Source organism: Equus caballus, chromosome 6, assembly GCF_041296265.1.
Source record: "Equus caballus isolate H_3958 breed thoroughbred chromosome 6, TB-T2T, whole genome shotgun sequence".
NCBI classification, from domain to species: domain Eukaryota; kingdom Metazoa; phylum Chordata; class Mammalia; order Perissodactyla; family Equidae; genus Equus; species Equus caballus.
In genome coordinates this window covers 64,905,283-64,925,184 of record NC_091689.1, presented here as the reverse complement: position 1 = coordinate 64,925,184, position 19,902 = coordinate 64,905,283, and the positions used below count along the sequence as shown (strand labels likewise).

At 35.6% G+C, this 19,902-nt stretch overlaps 1 protein-coding gene across 2 annotated transcripts in view; it reads left to right on the top strand.

Moving 5' to 3' along the window:
- The window catches only part of ITPR2 (inositol 1,4,5-trisphosphate receptor type 2), a 466,150-nt gene that overhangs the window by 373,862 nt on the left and 72,386 nt on the right, over positions 1-19,902 (top strand). The window contains exons 49-52 of one of the 2 annotated variants that reach the window (XM_023644091.2): positions 2,347-2,522; positions 10,384-10,548; positions 13,760-13,955; positions 18,110-18,202. In XM_023644091.2, coding sequence (XP_023499859.2) covers positions 2,347-2,522; positions 10,384-10,548; positions 13,760-13,955; positions 18,110-18,202 — 630 coding nt within the window. The remainder of the gene's footprint in view (positions 1-2,346; positions 2,523-10,383; positions 10,549-13,759; positions 13,956-18,109; positions 18,203-19,902) is intronic. The other variant, XM_023644092.2, reaches the window with a different exon arrangement.

The window sequence follows — 19,902 nt, the reverse complement described above, 5'->3', positions numbered from 1 at the left end:
AAAGTAATACATGCTCATTATAGAAAATTGATACAAATATAAAGTATTAAGAAGAGAAGACAGTCCCTGCTTTCCCACCCTTAATGGGTAAAAATTGATTTTGACAATCTGTACTATCTTCTCTAGAATTTGTCAGAAGGTTTTGGTTTATTTTTTTTAGCATTAAATCTTCAGCTAGAAACCCATATGATCATTCTTACAGAATATGATTGCAAATTATTGTCAATTGTCAGCTGACAATACTGTAAATTAATAGCCATCCTAAATAACTTTTAAATTTATTTATTAATTCACAAATACATATTTAGCATTAAACTCTGTGCAAGGTACTATGTTAGATGCTATTTGAGTTATTTCTACAAAGGGATGAAAAACCTAGTTTTAAGTGCATGGTTATAATTTCTTATTTAATCAAGGGGAAATCTTGGCAAGCCAGATGCTATCTGAGAAAGAGTAGTCAAGATGTACTTATGTGACCAGGCATTAATGACAGTCTACAGTGCACCTATCAGGGCCAAAGTTGAGACTTTTAAAATAAGAATGTCACACCAAGTCATTGCTTATGAATTATCCTGAAGAGTCCAGTGATTGGCTAAAAGTTGTTACATGTGCAAAGATGTTGGCAGTTCTAGTAAAGTTGAGAGTGAAGCGCCACAACTTGGGGAACTTATAACTGGAGACTTACTTACTCAAAATGAGCTCACAGATTATGTTTTTGTTTATTCATGTAATCAACAAATATTGATCTATTACTGCATGCCAGGCACTGTGATTGGCCCAGAGATGGTCCCCACCCTTACAGAGTTTACATTCCAATGGCGTCCCAATAAGCATGAGAGAAAGTTGAAGATTATTCTCTCCATGGCTCTTTTAGATCTGTGAAGTCAGGGCAGTTGGTGCTCAGGCTAGGTTTTAGTAAACACAGAGTGGTTACATGCCAACATCATCTTAAACGTGAGTTGGGCAACCATTTTGGTACCATTGCCAGAGGACAGGAATTGAAGGTAACTTCCAGAGCAATTTACCCCTTGGCTTTCTTCATCTTCAAAGTAATCTTTTCAGATCATAAATTTGGTGAAGGGACAGATCAAATCTCTCCTCCCAACCTTCTTTCATCACTGCTTGCTGTAAGAGATATCATGGGAAGAACAAACATTGTAAAAATAAACATGTCTAAACCAATACTGTTCATTCTCTGACTTTGTTTTGTTTTTTAATGTCTGACAGGCTCTTCCTACCGTCTTTTGATCTATTAACACTCACTATGAACATTCATTGAAAGAGTCCAGATAACCCCATGGTTTCGATAATAGCGCAAAAGCCCTGCATACCAAAGCTTTCAGGGTATTTTGCATGCAGAAGTTAATTTTATAAGTAATAAAAAAGAGGTGTGGCCCAAAGAAATAACTAGTAGAAAGTCTCCATTTTGTTGTTTCCCCTCTGACTTTATCAGCCTATAGACATGTGTCTGAGGTCCCAGAGCTGATCTAATCAGCCAAAGAATGTTGCTCCTTCATTTACTTCTGCAAACGCAGCACCACATGACCTTCAGAGGGTGAGTCCTTGAATCCACATGTCAGCGCAAATGTCAATGAACTCTACTTCTTTTAAAGGGAAGTATATTTTTAAACCCTGTCTTGGGCAATTTCAAAAGAAATTTTGCTTGTAATGGAGTTCATTTTTAAAACATTTGAAACCTTGTTTTCTGATGATTTAAATAGTTCAACATTTTTTTTTAGAACTTGAGTTGGCCTTTGAATACACACACTCATATATATACATATACACTCATACACATATATACACATGTACACTTGAACAGTTAAAGCTTGTGTCTATTAAACACTGGGTATTCTACATTCTGAATTCTTTAGAGGAATCTGTAATATAGAAACTTGATAATAATAGAACAAGACAAGGTATGAGTTCACTGGAAACAAATACCAGCTTCCACATGATTTAGGTGTACATTTAATAGTTAATCATAAATTTATTAATCATAAATTTTGAATTAAGATTCCCAAGTGAGATTCTTCTATTGAAGGTATTTAGCTTATCACTCCTGTAGGAGAGAAAGATGAACAATTCACAGACTTAATGGAAGAAGCCTTAACTAGTGAGTATTTAAGCAGCCTGAAATTAATCACAAACTTTCTGGAAAAGTAATAATGAGTAATGTGTTCAAAGACATTTCCTCTAAATATACAATGTATAGAGTGGGTTGTTTTGAAATTCAGTGTCTTTCCAGCTTGACTTGCTTTATTATTATATAAAATAGAGTGGCAAAGATTTTAACGTTTTCTAGTTTTGTTCTTAGTAAAACTAAACTTCTTCTACATTTTACAGGTACACTTTCTCCATTGTTCTCAGTTCTTCTTTGGATAGCAGTTGCAATCTGCACATCTATGCTGTTTTTCTTCTCCAAGCCTGTGGGTATTCGGCCATTTCTTGTGTCAGTAATGCTGAGATCAATATATACAATAGGTCTTGGACCTACACTAATACTTCTTGGTGCAGCTAATGTAAGTACTTTACTTAGCTTTATGTTGTTATAGATTGATTAAGTGTATTAAAAGTAAAAATGTAACTGTATGGTTTAATTCATGTGTGCACAGTAAATTCTAATTTATTGTGAATCTAAATTAACCAGAGTTTAACCTGTGCATTCTTAATTTGGAGAGAAACAGAAAAATCACAAGTAAAATTTGATATATTTAAGAAGGTAGCATTTGGAGCATGACCCAATTCTGTAATCAATTTAATCCAATCCAATTTTAATGCATTCAGAGCATCCTATACCTGCAGCTATTGACAAAAATGACTCTGAGCCACTGTTAACATCCTAAGGTAACTTCTAAATCATCCAAGAAAGATTAAATTATATTCAGTAGAATTTCAGAAGTGAGTACCTTTTATGAAATGACCAAGGAAAAAGGGCTGCTGTATGAGAAAATAGGAAATTGGGCTCTTTTTATGTGAACAAAACCTATAAACTTGTGAAAGGCATAGATGAGATTAATTTTTTTTTCACTAAATTTTAGAGTAATAGAACAAGGGAGCACATTTCAAAACTTGAGTTAGGTGAGTTTAGAATAAGTGAGCCAGAGTACTCTTCCAAATAGCAGTAATTGTACCCAAAAGACAAAATTTTAAAGGGACTAGACAGCTTTCTTAATGGCAGAGCCTTAAAGGTATATGAAGAAAAGATAAATCAGGTTGATGAAAGAACAATGGCCAGTTAAACAAATAAATATCACTAACATCTGTGCTGAATACCTAAAACACTTTCTATTTCTTTTACTGGGTATCTAACATAATGTCTTATATTCTGGTATCTGTATATAAGCCTTATTTCCTCTACTATATTATATAATTCTTAAGGATAATGATTGATCATTCAATGTCTGGAATATTATTGACACTCATCAAATATTTCTTAAGTAAATTTTCTAATGAGTGAATGAATGAATGAGTGAAAGATTCTTTTCGTATTCTTATACGTTGACAGTGGGTACATGGCAAATATTTCTTGAAAATGAATAAATTAATAGTCAGCCAAACTTTTGAAATCTATAAAGCTGAACAAGTATGGCCAATTCTATGTTTCTGACCCTTATTGTGTTATAATTCTTCAAAAATTGGAAATGATATATATATGACAGCTCCCAGTTAACAAGAACATTCAGGCAAGCAAATTACCAATTATTCCTCAATCATTGTCAATAAAGGGAAGTGTACTATACATACTGTCACATTCATAGGGATAATCCTGCCCTCCTCACTCCCTTCCAGCTCCACTGTTTTCCACCTTAATACCTGGCACTTAATACCTGGCACTTAAACATTAAAAAATTGTTTACATGAGGGGCTGGCCCCGTGGCTGAGTAGTTAAGTTCACGTGCTCTGCTGCAGGTGGCCCAGTGTTTCATTGGTTCGAATCCTGGGCACAGACATGGCACTGCTCATCGAGCCACGCTGAGGTGGCATCCCACGTGCCACAACTAGAAGGACCGACAACGAAGAATATACAACTATGTACCCAGGGGGCTTTGGGGAGAAAAAGGAAAAAAATAAAATCTTTAAAAAAAAATGTTTACATGAACAGAACTTGTACTTCCAATGCTTTGGAAATTAGCTAATTTTGCAATATTGCCAACCTAGCTAATTAAGGAACCTTCATGGATTTATCTAAATTTTTCTAAACTTATTAGTGTGTCCAGCTTATTATTTTTCCTTTAAAAAAATACACTGAATCTTGAACCAAATTGCTTGAAGAAGCAAATAATATTCATACACTGGTGACTGGTCCTCAATAAGACATTAATCCAAATGAGAAAATCCAAGTTTGATAAAATGAAATAATAGCTAGATAGAGTTGGGCCAAAAATAACAAACAGTTTTTGGGTCTGTGTTATCTAATAGACACTGAAAATACCAAGAGGTAGAGGATGTGGTTCTTGCCATCCAGAAGCTTCAAGAGTATATAAAGAGATAAGGAATAACATTTTAATGTCTATGGGGAAAACCAAAAACATTTGGAATGAATATTTTTCTTTTCCCCCTCAGGGGACAAGATAAAAAGACAACCTGTCTGGTTTGGTGAGAATAATTCTACCATAAGAAATGACTATTCATATGAGAGGCTAGATTTAAACTTTACTTTCTTCGTGAGAAGAAATATAAATGGAGATACATGTTTCTTATAAACTATATGAACCTGTGAGTACTCTCAGCCTTCACAGCATAAAACATCCGTTTGCACAACCCCTAAAAGGCATGTTATGATCTGCCAGTCGAGGGCATTTTGACCAAAGAAAATAATCAACTTCCATTTAGGACAAACAAATAGAATGAAATAATTGTAATCTTGATGTTATAGATATTGATAGAAGAGTTTTCATCTATAGTTTTGATATTGTACAGATTAACTAAAGTATTTTAGTGTTTTACCTTAACTTTTAACATAACAAGCTCATTACAAAATTATCTATGGTTTACCATTTCCCAGGAGACAGGAAAAAATAAATAAATGAAAACATAAATCAATCATGTTTTGTACCTTAGGTTTTAATATATTTGTTAATTTACACTTGAAAGTTTGCATTGTGTAACAGGTGAAATTCCAAGTGCTAAAATTATAGCTATCAGAAACAGAGAAGACAAAAGAAAATGTCTACTTGACAGTTAAGCTTTAATGAGAACCAGAACTCTAGAGCTTTGGCAAATAATCAGAACTCTGGATTTCATTCTTCTCATCAGTGAAATGAAGATATGAAAGCCTGGTCTATCCTCACTGGGCTGTTGAGAAGATTAGTGTGAAGAGCTAGGAAAGAACAATAACAGAGATAATGAAATGTTAGCAGTAAAGGTTACCACTTACCAAGTACCTGATCCGTAAACTCTGATTAAATTGTAAAACGTGCTATCGTGATTGTGAAGGTGTTTGTGTTTTGGTTCACAGAGAGTCGTTTCTGGACTCAGTATTTTTCACAGTGTTAAGCAAGTGCAGAAAATCCCTTTTTTGGAAAAGGAATCAAGTGGGAGAAAAAACCTCAATCTGTGCTCTGAGCACTTTAGTATTATCAGTTCCTGTTTATGATGATGCTTCATTTTTATCATCTTTACTTATTTCTAAAAATTGAAATTTCGTTTAAATTGCAACTCCTTCTCTCATCTTGTCACAGGAGTTATCTCAATATTTGAGATGTTTCAAAAAATTGAAATGTTTTTCTCTGTTATAAAGCATATCTTATAACCCAGTACAGTCACACACCACATAACGACGAGTCGGCCACGGATGGACCGCCTGTACCACAGTGGTCCCATAAGATTAGTACCATATGGCCTGGATGTGTAGTAGGCTATATCATCTAGGTTTGTGTAAGTACACTCTCTGATGGTCACACAACGATGAAATCACCTGACACTGCATTTCTCTGAACGTATCCCTGTCATTAAGTGACACATACTGTACAGTTTTCTTCCCATCCTCTACCTTGCATTTTTAGTTATTGGTAATAGAAATTAATGTATTATTTTGGCAAATATAAACACATCTTTTATAAATTTGAGATCACTTAATGTTTTTTCATACCACTAAAATTATTTGTAAACCTCATTTTAACAATAATATTTCTAGTCATATGGATGTTATCTGTTTAACCATTCCATTGATGTTTAGATTTTAGATATTTTTATAATGAATAATAATGTAGTAAATACTTGTGAAAGATCTTTTAGTATCTTCTAATCACTTCTTATCTACAATGTTTTTTTCCTTCCCTGGTAGTGCCTAGAAATGTGTAATTTATTTAATGGTTTTTGTAAGTCATTTGCCTTTCTCACAGTTATTTATAATGTGCAAATGTTTCCTTATACTGGAAATTGGTCTCACCATTTTGCAGAGAGGAGAAGCAAATGGAGTTGAGCAGATAGCTGGCTATTAACAATAAGGCACAGGGCTCCAAGTTTATAGTGTCGCATCTTTAGTTACTTCCTATAGATAGTTTCCTGGGAGGGCTCATGTTACTGTTAATCTATAAGATTGAGTCCTACCATATGTTCGCTTGACATATACAAATTCAATTATATATTCTGAGTCAAAAATTCATAGTCTCTCTCCCTCTCTCTCTCTCTCTCTCTCTCACACACACACACACACACACACACACTATTTTTCACACAATGTGATCACTGAATGCTCCTAACTTCTTCTGATATTCGGTTGCAGAAACAGAAAACTGCCCCGGTGCTGGGGGAAACTAGCATGTGCTGAATTTAGTAAGAGACACTACAGTTCACACTACCATTGTTTACTGTACTGTTTTGTTGGCAATTTAAAAAATTTCCAAGGTGATTTTGACTCCATGAAAATTTTGCCTTAGGCTTTGACCATAGAATCTTATCCTGCCTAAGATGTAACATCACTGAAATGAAAATTTTTTAAATCGAATCATCTCATTTTTAGTAAGAAGGTTGATGAAAATATGGCAGTGTAGTTAAAATGTAGTTCAAGACAATAAATTCAGTTTTACTTTTCAATAAATAGTAGACAATCCTTTTTTTTTGGCTATAACTTATTCTCGGAAAATAGGTCATGTTTTCCCATAAGAGCAGTGTAAGATGTGGATAGAATTCCTGATCACGGACATAGAACCAGAAAAAATGAAAAAAGATAATATAAAAGCAGTTATAAATTTCTGTGACCACATAAAATAGTAAAATTTAAAGGACATCACATAGAATTCTAGAGCTATGAGGCACCTTAAGGATTATTTACTTTCAGGCATTTCATTTTAGAAATGAATATACAGCATCCAACAGACAACAGGAGGATTTACCAAAGTAATTAGTGGCAGAGCCAAGAGTGGAGACCAGATGGCCCAACTTCGAATCCAGGGTCTTTCCACCATACTATACTGTCAAAAGTCTTGCAAGGACATATCAATGAACTATAAAGTATATATGAAAATAACTACTATACTGCATAATTAATTTGCCTAATTAAAATTAATGAACTTGCTTTAGTATACATTAACAAATGAACATTAATTTTGCTTTTGTTTTTAGAATTATTGGTAAATCACTGGGATGGCATATATACTTTTAAAAGACTGCACAAAAGGTTTGCATTGATGGTGTTTCCTTCTCCCACTCCCTGCCTTTCTTCCCCGCAATCATACAATTCACCCCACCCCCAACAAAACGAGTATCAAGAGCATCTTTGAAAAATAGATGGAGAAAGAAACAAAATACGGGACTGCTATGGTCATTTATATTGGTATTTGTGTGCTGACTTGAGGGTCCTTTTAACGCCAGTTCCAAAGTTCCACCAGTTCTTTTAACCACCTTGCCCAGTTCCCACACACTCCATTTGTTATTGCCTACATGGACTCTTACCATAGAAAGAATGATTGCCTACATAATGGTATTGACAGGTGAAGGACTGGTTAGACAATACCAAGTAAGTCATGACATTACAAGGGAGAATGTTTTTGTAACTTCTTGATTATCTGCATAAATATTCCAAGCTTTCACAGAAAATGCTTATATTAAAAACAATTTGTAAATTTTATGGTCATGGTGCGGGAAAAACCAGAGTTCAATTTCTTTTCTATGCAAATCATTTATTCTTGCCCTCATTTCTCATTGGTATGAACACTTCAAAACAAAAGCACAATGTCCTTGTTTCTGATCTCTATAGAAATATGTGTATGCTACGGCCAGTGTCAACTCCACTTCACATAGGCTTAGTCAAGAGAACAGGAACATATCCATCAATATTGAGCTCTAGGTCAACGTTCAAAAGAAAGAAAAAATCAACCTGAAAACAAATAAGGCAAATCTTGATTTTTCATGCCAAAATGGCAGAGGCTCTTTTAGGCAGAAATGTGTCCTTGGTTTTACTTTATTTAAGAACTGAAATGCATTGCTCTTTTGAGAATTTGAATTCAATGTATTACTTTTTCTCAATGTATAGGGCTTATAAATAATTTTCCTGCATAATTTTTTTGTGATTCAGTTTAGAGAAGTAGAGATCAGGAAGCAAAATATTAACAATTTGTCTTAAACGTATCATTCATCCTTCTGAAAAGTCATAATTCCAACTTTGAACTTTATTTTTTATAGAACTTATTTCTTTTTCATGTTGATGAACTGTAGTGAGTGAATCAAGGCAAATAATTCGAATTTAAACAATAGTCATTCTAAACAATTTAAAGAGTGAAACACTGAATATGACAACCTGGATACCCTATTTTTCACTATTTTCATAAATGTTTATTGTCAAATACTACACTTATATCAGCACCTTATATATATTTCCTGAAATTTTAAAATAATGACTTGTTATAATATTAAACTTGCTCTTGGCTAGTAAATATAAAGATGTCCATTATACTGTAGCTATATTTAATAATAATGTAAAGATGTGATGATGAGACACTGTATAGTGAAGTAAGATTTGTTTGACATTATTGGCATTGTTAACAAGATGACGAAAGAATTGATAACGTCAGTTACTGAAAGGATAGTTAATTAGCAGGGGGAAAACTTAGGAAAGGTTTGAACTTGTTAGTTGCGCTGTTGTTGATTTGGTTTGCCTATATTCACAACATGTGATAACCCACTTCTCATTTTATCTGTATTTATTTGGAGTTCAGAAAGTTGAAGGAAAAGATTCTCTAAGCTTTCAAATTTTACTTCTGCCTCAAAGTGTTATACTCCTTCTTATGTTATTTAAAATGATTCCATAAGACAATTTCTTTCATATGTATTGAAAAAATCCACAGTGTTGCAAAGAGCAACCTGTTTTCCCAAAGTTAGGTTTGGACATATGAAGACAAATGTGGTGCTCTTGATAACTTAAAGAACTCAGGGAACAATTTGGAAGAACAAACTGAAGTTTTGAAATTTGTGATTCCTTGATGACGAAGAGGCAAAATTGGCTCTTCCATTTATAAATAATACAGTGATTCTAGAACCAAATAGATAACACTAGGTTTATGGTAACTGTGTTCTTTGGAAAGTATTGCACAGATTCTTGTTATTGTCAAAGACTTTCAGGATAAATTTCTGTATTCTAAAATTATGCCACAAAAGGCAATTTTAGATATAGTTTTAATATGAATATTCTCCATAGGACCAAGCACAATAAACACTTCAAGATGTTTGTTGAATAATTACCACACATAAAGATTCAAAAATATATGCATGCATTATATTTATTTTAACTTATGTATATGTTATATTTTTTATATATTTAAAGTAAATTAAATGCAAAAATAATTTTTTATTGGCTTCCTTATTTAAAATAATACTCAGTAGAGAAAGTCCAGGATAAAAATAATTAAGGACAGACCTCTGGATATTTTCTGAAAAGATATTTTTCTGTTACATTTCCAGTATAAGAAAAATATTACATATATTACTTTTAATATGAAAAATATAATAATGGTAGTATTTAAAGAGCCATTGTACTAAGCCATATGTACATATGCATTATGAATTATTTAATTCTCTGAAGAGTTCTATGAGGTGGGAGTTTATTACCAATTTTCAGAAGAAACAATCAAGGCTTACAGTCACATGACCTAGGTCATGCAGAAGAAGTGGGACAGCCAGGATTTAAATTCACATCTGTCTTGATTGCGTGGCTGGTGCTCTTAGTCATTCTCCTCTCTTTTCCTGGAACTGCAGAGGATACGACTTTTGCATGCATTATGTTTACATGCAGATTTGTAAGCAGTGCTGAAAAATTACAAAATGCGAAATCACAAAAGAAAACCACAGACCTTGTGAATAATAGGTTTTGTCAATGACCTGTTATTTATGTGAATTTCAGGATGAATAAGACAGTAAAATCTAATCTTTTCCTCCCTTTAGCTTTGTAATAAAATAGTATTTCTGGTGAGTTTTGTCGGAAATCGTGGCACGTTCACCCGAGGTTACCGGGCCGTCATCCTGGATATGGCCTTTCTCTACCACGTAGCGTATGTCCTCGTTTGCATGCTGGGCCTCTTTGTCCATGAATTCTTCTATAGCTTCTTGGTGAGTACATCTCTACATGGACAATCACTGCTGAAAAAAATGCACAATGCTTCTTCTTATGCTTCTTTCTTTGACTTTTTTTTTTAAGCAGGGCCTGAAATTCAGGACAAATTATGTTATTTTTAGAATTTCCTTGCAAAGGCATGAATTATTATTTTTAGTCTTTTTCTCTGAGAAACCACATGAGTGGTAGAGCTCTTTATTTCCTCTCTGAGAAGGAACCAACGACCCCACCTTTTGACCCAGGCTTCATAGAGCAGGTTGCTTTTGGTTTCAGCCAAATCATAATTCCCTTTACATTTAGAGATTCTCCAACAGAGGATGGAAGAAAAGGGATATATTTTCTTGGTACTGGAATCATTGTCTTTTGTTTACAATCTCAAGTATTATGTGTATCTTTACAATGGCATATAAGTAAAATGAGGGGAAAAACTGCCAACCTGGCAAAAGTACCATGATTTGTTTTAAGTAAAGTCTTATAGTTTCAGATTTAATATGACATTGTTGTTAAGCTTATGTACATATATCTAATTCATTAAATGGATTTTCAGATTTCTTCTAGAGTTTGTTTTTTCTCCTGGTTATCAGATTTCCTTCCTACGTACATGTTTTATGGGCATAAACCAGGAGAGGAGTCAATACGAATGTATGATAATGCTTTGAAACTTAAAGCACTACCTGGTTAGCATCATGATGCCATAGGAGCAATTTATTTATATCTCCAGCATGTAGTTGACATGCAGTAGAGCGTACTACCCAGTAAAATAATTCCTGAAAACAAGTTGAAAATCTAAAAACATTAAGCTGACCCAATTTGCGTGAGGGACAAATCCATTGCCTCCTGCTTCCCTGTAATGTCACACACCCATGTGGCACACCCTGTCGCAAGACTGAAAAGAGGCTAATTTTCCATTTCCTCCAAACACTTGAAAGAGTCACAGCGAAGAGTGGACTTTTCCCTTACGTTTTGATACAAAATTATCTTCTAGGAAGTTAAGTTAGTTATTCAGCAATCAAAAGGAGGGTTTTTTCCTATTCCAGGGATCCAAATGATTTCCCTCTCTGCTCTGATTCACAAGAAAAATTCCACTTAAAAAAACTCTGCCTGTGACATATAAAATCCTATTATACCTAGCACTTTTACCTGACTGTGGTATGTAATATTCCATAGTGTTTGTGTGCTTCAAACTTTTTGTCTATAACATGGATGGAGTTTGTGTGGGAGACCAGCAATATCAAGATCCATTAAGGAGATAAAATGAAAAAACATGTAAAATGGTGTATGTAAATCTTTATATTTTCCAAGGAAAGATATTTGAAAAATAACAGACATTTGAATTATTATATGAATTATTAATAGTAATGTTACTTTTACTTTATATTACTTAACCTTATTTTCCTCTTGTCTTTTATCTTTCAAATCTTACATAACTGATGCTAATTTGTTTTCATTGGGTTGGTTACAAAAAGGATATAGCCCATTTTGAGGGTACTAGAAGGAAATTGTAATTGACATAATACCAAAATGTTATTTAAACATTCTAAAAATATTTTTTATATTTAAAAAAATATATGAATGTGCATTCTTGGTTGTGTCCACAAATGTCAGTCCTTTATCCAAAATCATAAAAACTACACTCTTGATTTTCCCTTCAGAAATAAACAGAAAAAACCATCAATCTGTTGAAAGTCAACACCTTTGGCATTCTCAAGATCATGATTCCATGATTATGGAATGGGGCCCAGGAATATGCATTTTTAGCAAGCATCCCATGGGCTTCTGAAAGATATAAACTTTCAGAAATTATCTAGAAGTGACCTAGAACCCATTGCCAGACCTTTTCTTTACGTCACTATTGAATTAAAGTAAAGGAAAATCTCCTTTATGTCAACTAAATGCTTAAACAAGTTGAATAAGCCAGAGTGTCGACAATTTGAAAATTAAAAGGTTGAATTTGCATTAGTCAATGTCTATCCTGAAGAATATTGAGTTTACTTCTAAAAGTTGCTGCTCACTCCAGGAGATAAGCAGATAGCCAAATAGTTAAACTCTTTTTTTATTTGACCATCATAAAATATCAGTTTCCTAAGGTGAGCAAACAAGTTAATATCTTTACAGCAATTATTTGCAAGACTATAATTAAATTAGAAAGTAACTGTATAACCTTCAGTACTTAGAAAAACAGAGTATGACCTTGGTGTTTCTGAAAGGATGCATGGCACTGATAATTGATAATTCAGAAATTCTAATCCCTGCCCACAGATAGCCGAAGACAAACCCCAATTATTCCAATTTGAGAAATACTATTCATTTACAAACTGATATTTATGCCTTTTTAAGTGAATGTTAATTTATTGCTTTTAACCAGCTTTTGATAATAAAACATGTACTTGCTAACGTATAATTTTAACTTTATAATATAGCAATAAATAAAATTGTTATTTGTATTGGCTACAAATAGAAACACATACCTAGGTTCTTGACTAGTGCATAGATTTTCTACTCCTAAACACAAAATGGATGATAAGTAATTAGAGGAAGTGAATTAGCAAAATTCTGTATTATATTTTTGTTTATACTTCTGTTTCCAAAGTATTTACTACAGTGATAGGTTTCTCCCTCATTATACCACTTTAGTAAGGAACGATGTTTGCATTTCTCAAATATTTTTAAATTCCATACCTTTTATATTGCAACAGGCTTATAAAATTATTCTCCTAATTTCACTTCTAATCCCTTGATTAAACAATACATTTAATGAATCTGTCAATTATTCATCACTTAGGTGAACCTAATTCAGGATTCTGATTTTAGACATTTTACATATTCCAGAAGAAACTGCAGAATTTTAGTAAGACTGAAAATAAGGAATAAGTAGCTAAGTTGGTTAAGGATTATAATTTTTCTAAATTCAAGTTTGAAGCTATGCTATTTCTGTGTCTTATAAAATTGAAGTTATGTTGGTTACCAAACCAAAAGATGCACATTATGTGTTGTGCTAGGGTTATCTTTATTGAAAAACAGTTTATTAATACATTCCAACTGGAGAAGAAATATATATCTTGGTTCATTTTTAAGGTATCATTTAGGTTGTTATTTTTCCACAGATAAACTACAATGGCTTGCATTTTTATTTTCAGTTACCTTAAATTTATTCACCTTTTGCTCCCTTGCATTTTTTTCTTGTTTTTGTTTTCTTCATTTTTATAGCTTTTTGATTTGGTGTACAGAGAAGAGACCCTGCTCAATGTCATAAAAAGTGTCACACGGAATGGCCGCTCCATTATTCTAACTGCAGTCCTCGCTCTCATCCTTGTCTACTTGTTTTCCATCATTGGGTTCCTTTTTCTGAAGGATGACTTCACTATGGAAGTGGATAGGCTGAAAAACAGAACTCCTGTTACAGGTATTGCTATTACCACTAAATGAGCTTTCTCTGACGGCAGACAGGACTCGTCCGTAGCTTGTTAACAGGATCACAGATAAACACTAACGGAGGAAGGGTTTTCTTTCATGCCTTTGAGCCCATGTTCTTCTTCACTAAGAGCTCATGGATGTGAAATACTTTTACGCTGTATATTAGCTGTCAGTGTGTATAGGAAAATCCTTACACAAGAGACATCGTATAACTCAGTCTCAGTAAGAAAGTCTCAACAATGCTGACTGTATTCCAGGAGCCAGTCAACAACTTCAGCACAGGATAATAGCTTTGGGATTCTTTTCCTCCTCTTTCTCCCTGTCTCCCCCAAGAACAGCATCTAGCATCATTCACAACCATTATCTGGTACATGTTTGCTCACAGGACATCATATTATACTTAAATAACTGAAAGTGACAGACGCTTTGACTTGGCAACCGTCAGATAGTAAGAGATTTGATATAGAAAAAGGACTCAAAATATTGTCATTAAGAGGCTCAATCCGTCAGTGTGTGGCTGTTGGAATTTCGGTGCGATTTTTGTTTTTGTTGTCTGACTGGTTAGACATCATCCATTTTTACACTCACTGTGATTCTTGTGGCGTGAGGGCTGCTTCTTTCCAGCTTTTTTTGAATTTTTATTTATTTATTTTTATTTATTAAGCTTTCTAATGGTTTCTTTTTCCCCGTCTCCTACCTTTTCTTGTTTTGGTTAAATTTCCTTGTTGCTCCTTTTCCTCCTCTCCTGCTTTGCCAGATAGAAATCAGAGTTTTGCGCTTTGCTGTTAGTTTCTCTGGCTGAAACTGCTGCCTGTGGGTTGCAGAGAATGGAAACCACAAAATGACTCTCTCTCTCCTCAAACCATTAAATTGAGAAGTACAATTTAATTAGTGGTGGCTTAGAAATAATATTCTTGTTTGCCTTTAACAAACATTTCTTAGTTATTAAATTGATGATGTATGGTAGTTTCTTTCTTAGAATATGGGATAATTAAATGGCATTTAGATCCATTATGAAACCACATGAAAGCTCCTGATCAAAGCACAGAATAGAATCATACATAGAATGATAGATATTAAACTTGAGACTAAATTTCATACCTACATGTTAGTCTTTATTCACAGAAACATGAAATACTTTGTTACTGCCTTTCTTGTTCTTTCTTAAATATTGCTTTTCCCAGAGTTTTATAGGTATAAATATTTGGAAGAAAAGCTCATATATATAAATATCTCCAAAACCGCACTTTTACTAAACTTTCTGTGAATCATAAACTATGTGTTCTCAAAAATCTTCAAGTTTTTGTTATTTACTAGGCATGATCACATTGAGTTATTCAGTACAGAGTGAGTCTGAAGCTGAAGCATCTTAATTTCTGAATTCAAATGTGCACAATAGTTACTGTTTCATGAATCAAGTAGTAAATATTTCAATTGTGTTATTTAAAAAGAAAGCTCATATCATTATATTATGAATATATTTTCCTTAAAAATATAAAAAATACCTTTTTTCTTTTTGTTTTACAAAATAGGTAGCACTAGAACTAAAATGTCAAGATCTGCACTAAAAATATTTATGTATATTTCTATAGAAAGCTGTTAAGAGAAAGCATTTGTAAATACTGTGAAAATCTAACATATGAGAGCAGCTAACAAAGTTAAACCTTTGATTCTTCATAGATTGACACCATTTTTGTTTCATAGCCTGAGAATGTATGTGATAGCATGCCCTGGAGAAACCACCGATATTTTCATAATATTTTTAATTTAATTTCTAATACCATATATTATGTCTATTGATACATAGCAGAAAGTTGATTCTTTCAAAGATCGAAAGCTATTTTCTCCCAAAGTTGAGTGAGATTGTGGGGGATGGCACACCTAGGTAGCCCGCAAACTTTGGAGTACAGGAGTATGCAATTCTTCAGAGAATGTGAAACAATCAGAAAACCAGGAGGTGGGAGCAAAGAGGGGAGGTTGAGAGTTCTAGAGATGAATAGCAAGAGCATAACAGGCACATATGAGAGTGAGGACGGACAATTTGCCAGGGGACTGGGAATTTAGGAGAATGCGGATCCAACCTCTGGCACCAGTGCAGTCTGCAACATGGTAGATGAAGGAGCGTCCACTGGAGCAGGGTTCAGAGGAGTGGCTGTCGTAGCAAAGCCCAGGGAGTTGGAGGGAAGGTTGTGTTTGAGGAGTGGAGGTTACAGTATCTCTCACACTGTCCCTTCTTCCCCATTCTCATTGCTGCTTTCTTGTTTATTTCCTCTCACCCAGAATACTGCAGGAAGCTCCTATGTGGCTTCCCCACCATCAGCCTCTCCTCTGCCTTCCCAAGTCATTCGTTCCAACCACAGCTCTGATTCTGTCTCTCATTGGTTTAAAAACTTTGTTGGGGTCTGCACTGGCTGTGGGATACTTGGTTCAGAATCATTAGCCTGGAAACTCAGGTCTCTCTGCCTTGTCTGTGCCTTTGCTGGCCTCTGTGCCCTGTGTCATACAAATTGCACCTGGAATTGCCACCTTTTCTCCCTACCTCATCTTTCTATGTGTAAATCCTGTGTCTCCTTTAGATGGATCCTTCTTTGAAAAGCTTTCTAGGTTTTTTTCTGGAATTCATCTCTCCCTCTCCTGATGCACTCCATCACTTTATCCGTACTCCACTTCTTTCATTCAATTATAATTATATCTATACATCTCTGTGTTCCCTGCTTGATTGCTGGTTCTCCAAGGCCCCTACTCCAGGCCCTCAGAGCCTAGCACAGTCAGTAAGCATTTATTAAGTAAGGGAAGGGCCACCAGAGCACACTGGGAAACCCCACCTCTCTGACCACCTGACACCCACTCCACGCCCCAGTGAGGTACCCACTTTTTCCCCCATGCTTGCCTCAGTCAGAGGTAAATGTGGTAAAATGTGTGGCCTCCCTTCCTGGTGGACTCCAGCTCTCTCAGCTCCGGGGCTTGTGTTGGCAGCGAGCCCAGGCTTGGTCCATCTCCTCATCGTGTGTCTTCCTAACTTAACTCCAGCTCTCATTTGCCACTTCTACTCTCATCTCATCAAAGAATCAGGGTAACTTTGGTGTGGTGTTGCTCTGAAATGCACTTGAATATTTCTTCAACCCTTTGTATATAAAAACGAATTTACTCCCAACCCTCCGTCTTATGGACTTTCCTTGATGGCTTTGTGTGAAAAATAGATTTGAGAGGAATGAACCTCTTCACTTTGTATTATTCTTAAGATTGGCACCTGAGCTAACAACTGTTGCCAGTCTTTTTTCTTCTTCTTCTCCCCAAAGCCACACAGTACATAGTTGTATATTCTACCTGTGAGTGCCTCTGGTTGTGCTATGTGGGATGCTGCTTCAGCATGGCCTGATGAGTGATGCCATGTCCACGCCCAGGATCCAAACCAGGGAAACCCTGGGCCGCCGAAGCGGAGCGTGTGAACTTAACCACTCGGCCACGGGCCTGGCCCCTTCTTTTTGTATTATTAACAATATTTTTAAAAATAAAACTTTGTTTCACACAGACAGGAAGGTTGCTATTTTCTATCCCATTCTGAGCCTGGGAAATAGATGGTAAGCCAGCAAGCAGATGGATCCTTTGGAACTAGAAAAGAAAAGAAAGACCCTGAACAGGGATCTGGCAGAAGATTCTCGCTTCCCTGAGGCGTTTGATGCCCTGTTCCCTGGAGCTACAAGCTTTACTGTTAGCACTGCCACCACCTGCAGTCTCTCCCTCAGCCCTAGAGACGAGTGGCCTAGAGCTTAGGGAGAGCCAGCTGGGTTGAGGAAAATGTGTTCCTGGCATTCCAAGTCAGAACCCTGAATGCATTTGGCCATGGAAACGTTCTTACACATGGTGGTTAAGGTCTATGGGATTATTAATACTTTATCTCAGCCACTTTAAAAAGATAGAAAAGGCTTTTAGTGGGTTGGCCCATGAACGTATTCTTTATTTATAAAATTGCTTCAGTAGGCAAAACTGTGTTCAGAGTTCCAAATGAAGTTACTGAAAGACTTTAGGAGCACAGCTAAGTTGGAGTGGTGCCTTCTGCTTATGGGCCTTTGTAACTGTCTGCTCACTTCTTGTCGTTTGCATATTTGTCTCTATACCGTGTTCTGTTTCGTGTGCTCTCAGGTAGTCATGGAGTTCCTACTATGACACTGCCTTCAATGATGGGAACGTGTGTAAAGGACAACTGCTCACCCACAATACCGGCTCCAAATACAGGTCTGTAAAAAGGGCTCCAGAGTAGCATGAACTCGATACTTTGGAAGTTATGTTTATTTGGTAAATGTTACCACCACTTAAAGAGTTGCTCAGGGAATTTCATGGTGGGTTGAAATAGATGAATGGAGGGTAAAAGAACCAAAAAGTTTCAAAGTAGAGAAAAGATTCCCATATCTGCCATTTTATATCCCCACCCTGTTCCTTATATCATTTTGACTTGTGAGAATTTGTCAGATTTATCCTGTAGAATATGCTGCTAAAAATTCTGTTACCATATTGCAAACCCATACCACACTAAGCGAGCCCCTCATTAAATGATTAGCCTTTAACAAAGTATCTGGAAATGCACGGGCTGAGAACTCAAGAGGCTTGGTTATAATCCTGGACTTGCCACTTTCTAGCTCTGTGTCTTGGATATATTAGGCAAATTTCCTGGACTTGGTTCAGATGGCTTGCCCAGAGAGGGAGGAAGAGAGGGAGGGAGGGAGGGAAGGAGGGAGAGAAATTGAGAGAGAGAGAAATAGAATATGATACTTTCCCTGCCTCCAAAGGAGCAAATGGAACCATGCATATAAAAATAATTTTTTAAACTCTGAATTGTTCTCTTAGGATGTGGCAGTAGTTTGGAAACTATGGCATGTGTGAAATTTAATGAACTGTAGAAGGAATTAGTGATCTGTTTCCAGAAGCAGCAAAGATTTAGAGAGTATGTGTCTTTAACTATATCAAGAGTTTTATATATAAAAAAGGAGTGGATTTAGTCTGTGTTATGTCTACAAAGGGAAAAACTGGACTCAGGGAAGAAATGGTTAAGCACCTTACACTTAAGTGTAAGGATGAACTTCCCCACTTCCATCTGGGGGGACATTGTTTGGTCATAATGATAGGGCTTTCTTTCCTAAGTTGCCTTTTTTCCTTGAGATGTTGGACTGTTGCTTGGGGGAAAATGGATTGTCCCTTCTGCTAACTAAGTGTTTCATGCTTTATGACCTAAAGGGAGAATTAAACACATGAATACATTCCATCCCAATGTCACAGCAGCTATAGGCACTGTGAGCAGTTGCCATCAGGACTGCTTTTCTCACCTACCTCCTGGGTACTCAGTCAAGGCTCAAAATGAAGCAGCTCACTCTTCACTTGTTTAGCTTTGCCGTGCTCTATAGTTTCTAAAATCCTGTTACGTGCATCCTCCAGTTTAAACACCTTCACTTTATTCAGGCCCCTTCACACATTAAAGCGGTGATTCCTTGATGTAACTCTCTAGGGCAAGAAGCTGAGTGGTGCTATCTTATTCTGGATGGTGGAATTTGGAATCACACCACACTCTTGACCCATATTTGGCTGACTCGGCTGAAATGCCGTTCTTCTCTGGTTCAGCTGTCAAGCCATAAATGCCTATCCCGTACTCATGTAACTGAGAGTTTGGAACTTCAAGTATAAAAACGATGCATTTATGGCTATATATTTCTGCCAAGCCACAAACCAAGGCCATCCCAGTTTGTCCTGTGAATAGTTAGGAGTTTTTTGACCAGATAATCTCTAGGTGTCAGATCCCTTCCAGTTCTCATGTGCCATGAGGCTCATGCTCTCTTTATGGATCCCGATGCTGTTAAGCAATATATTTATTCTCTCTCATGTCATCCTCAAGTTTGATAAGCTCTGGGACAGGGATTGGCAAACTTTGACCCATTGGGAAACCT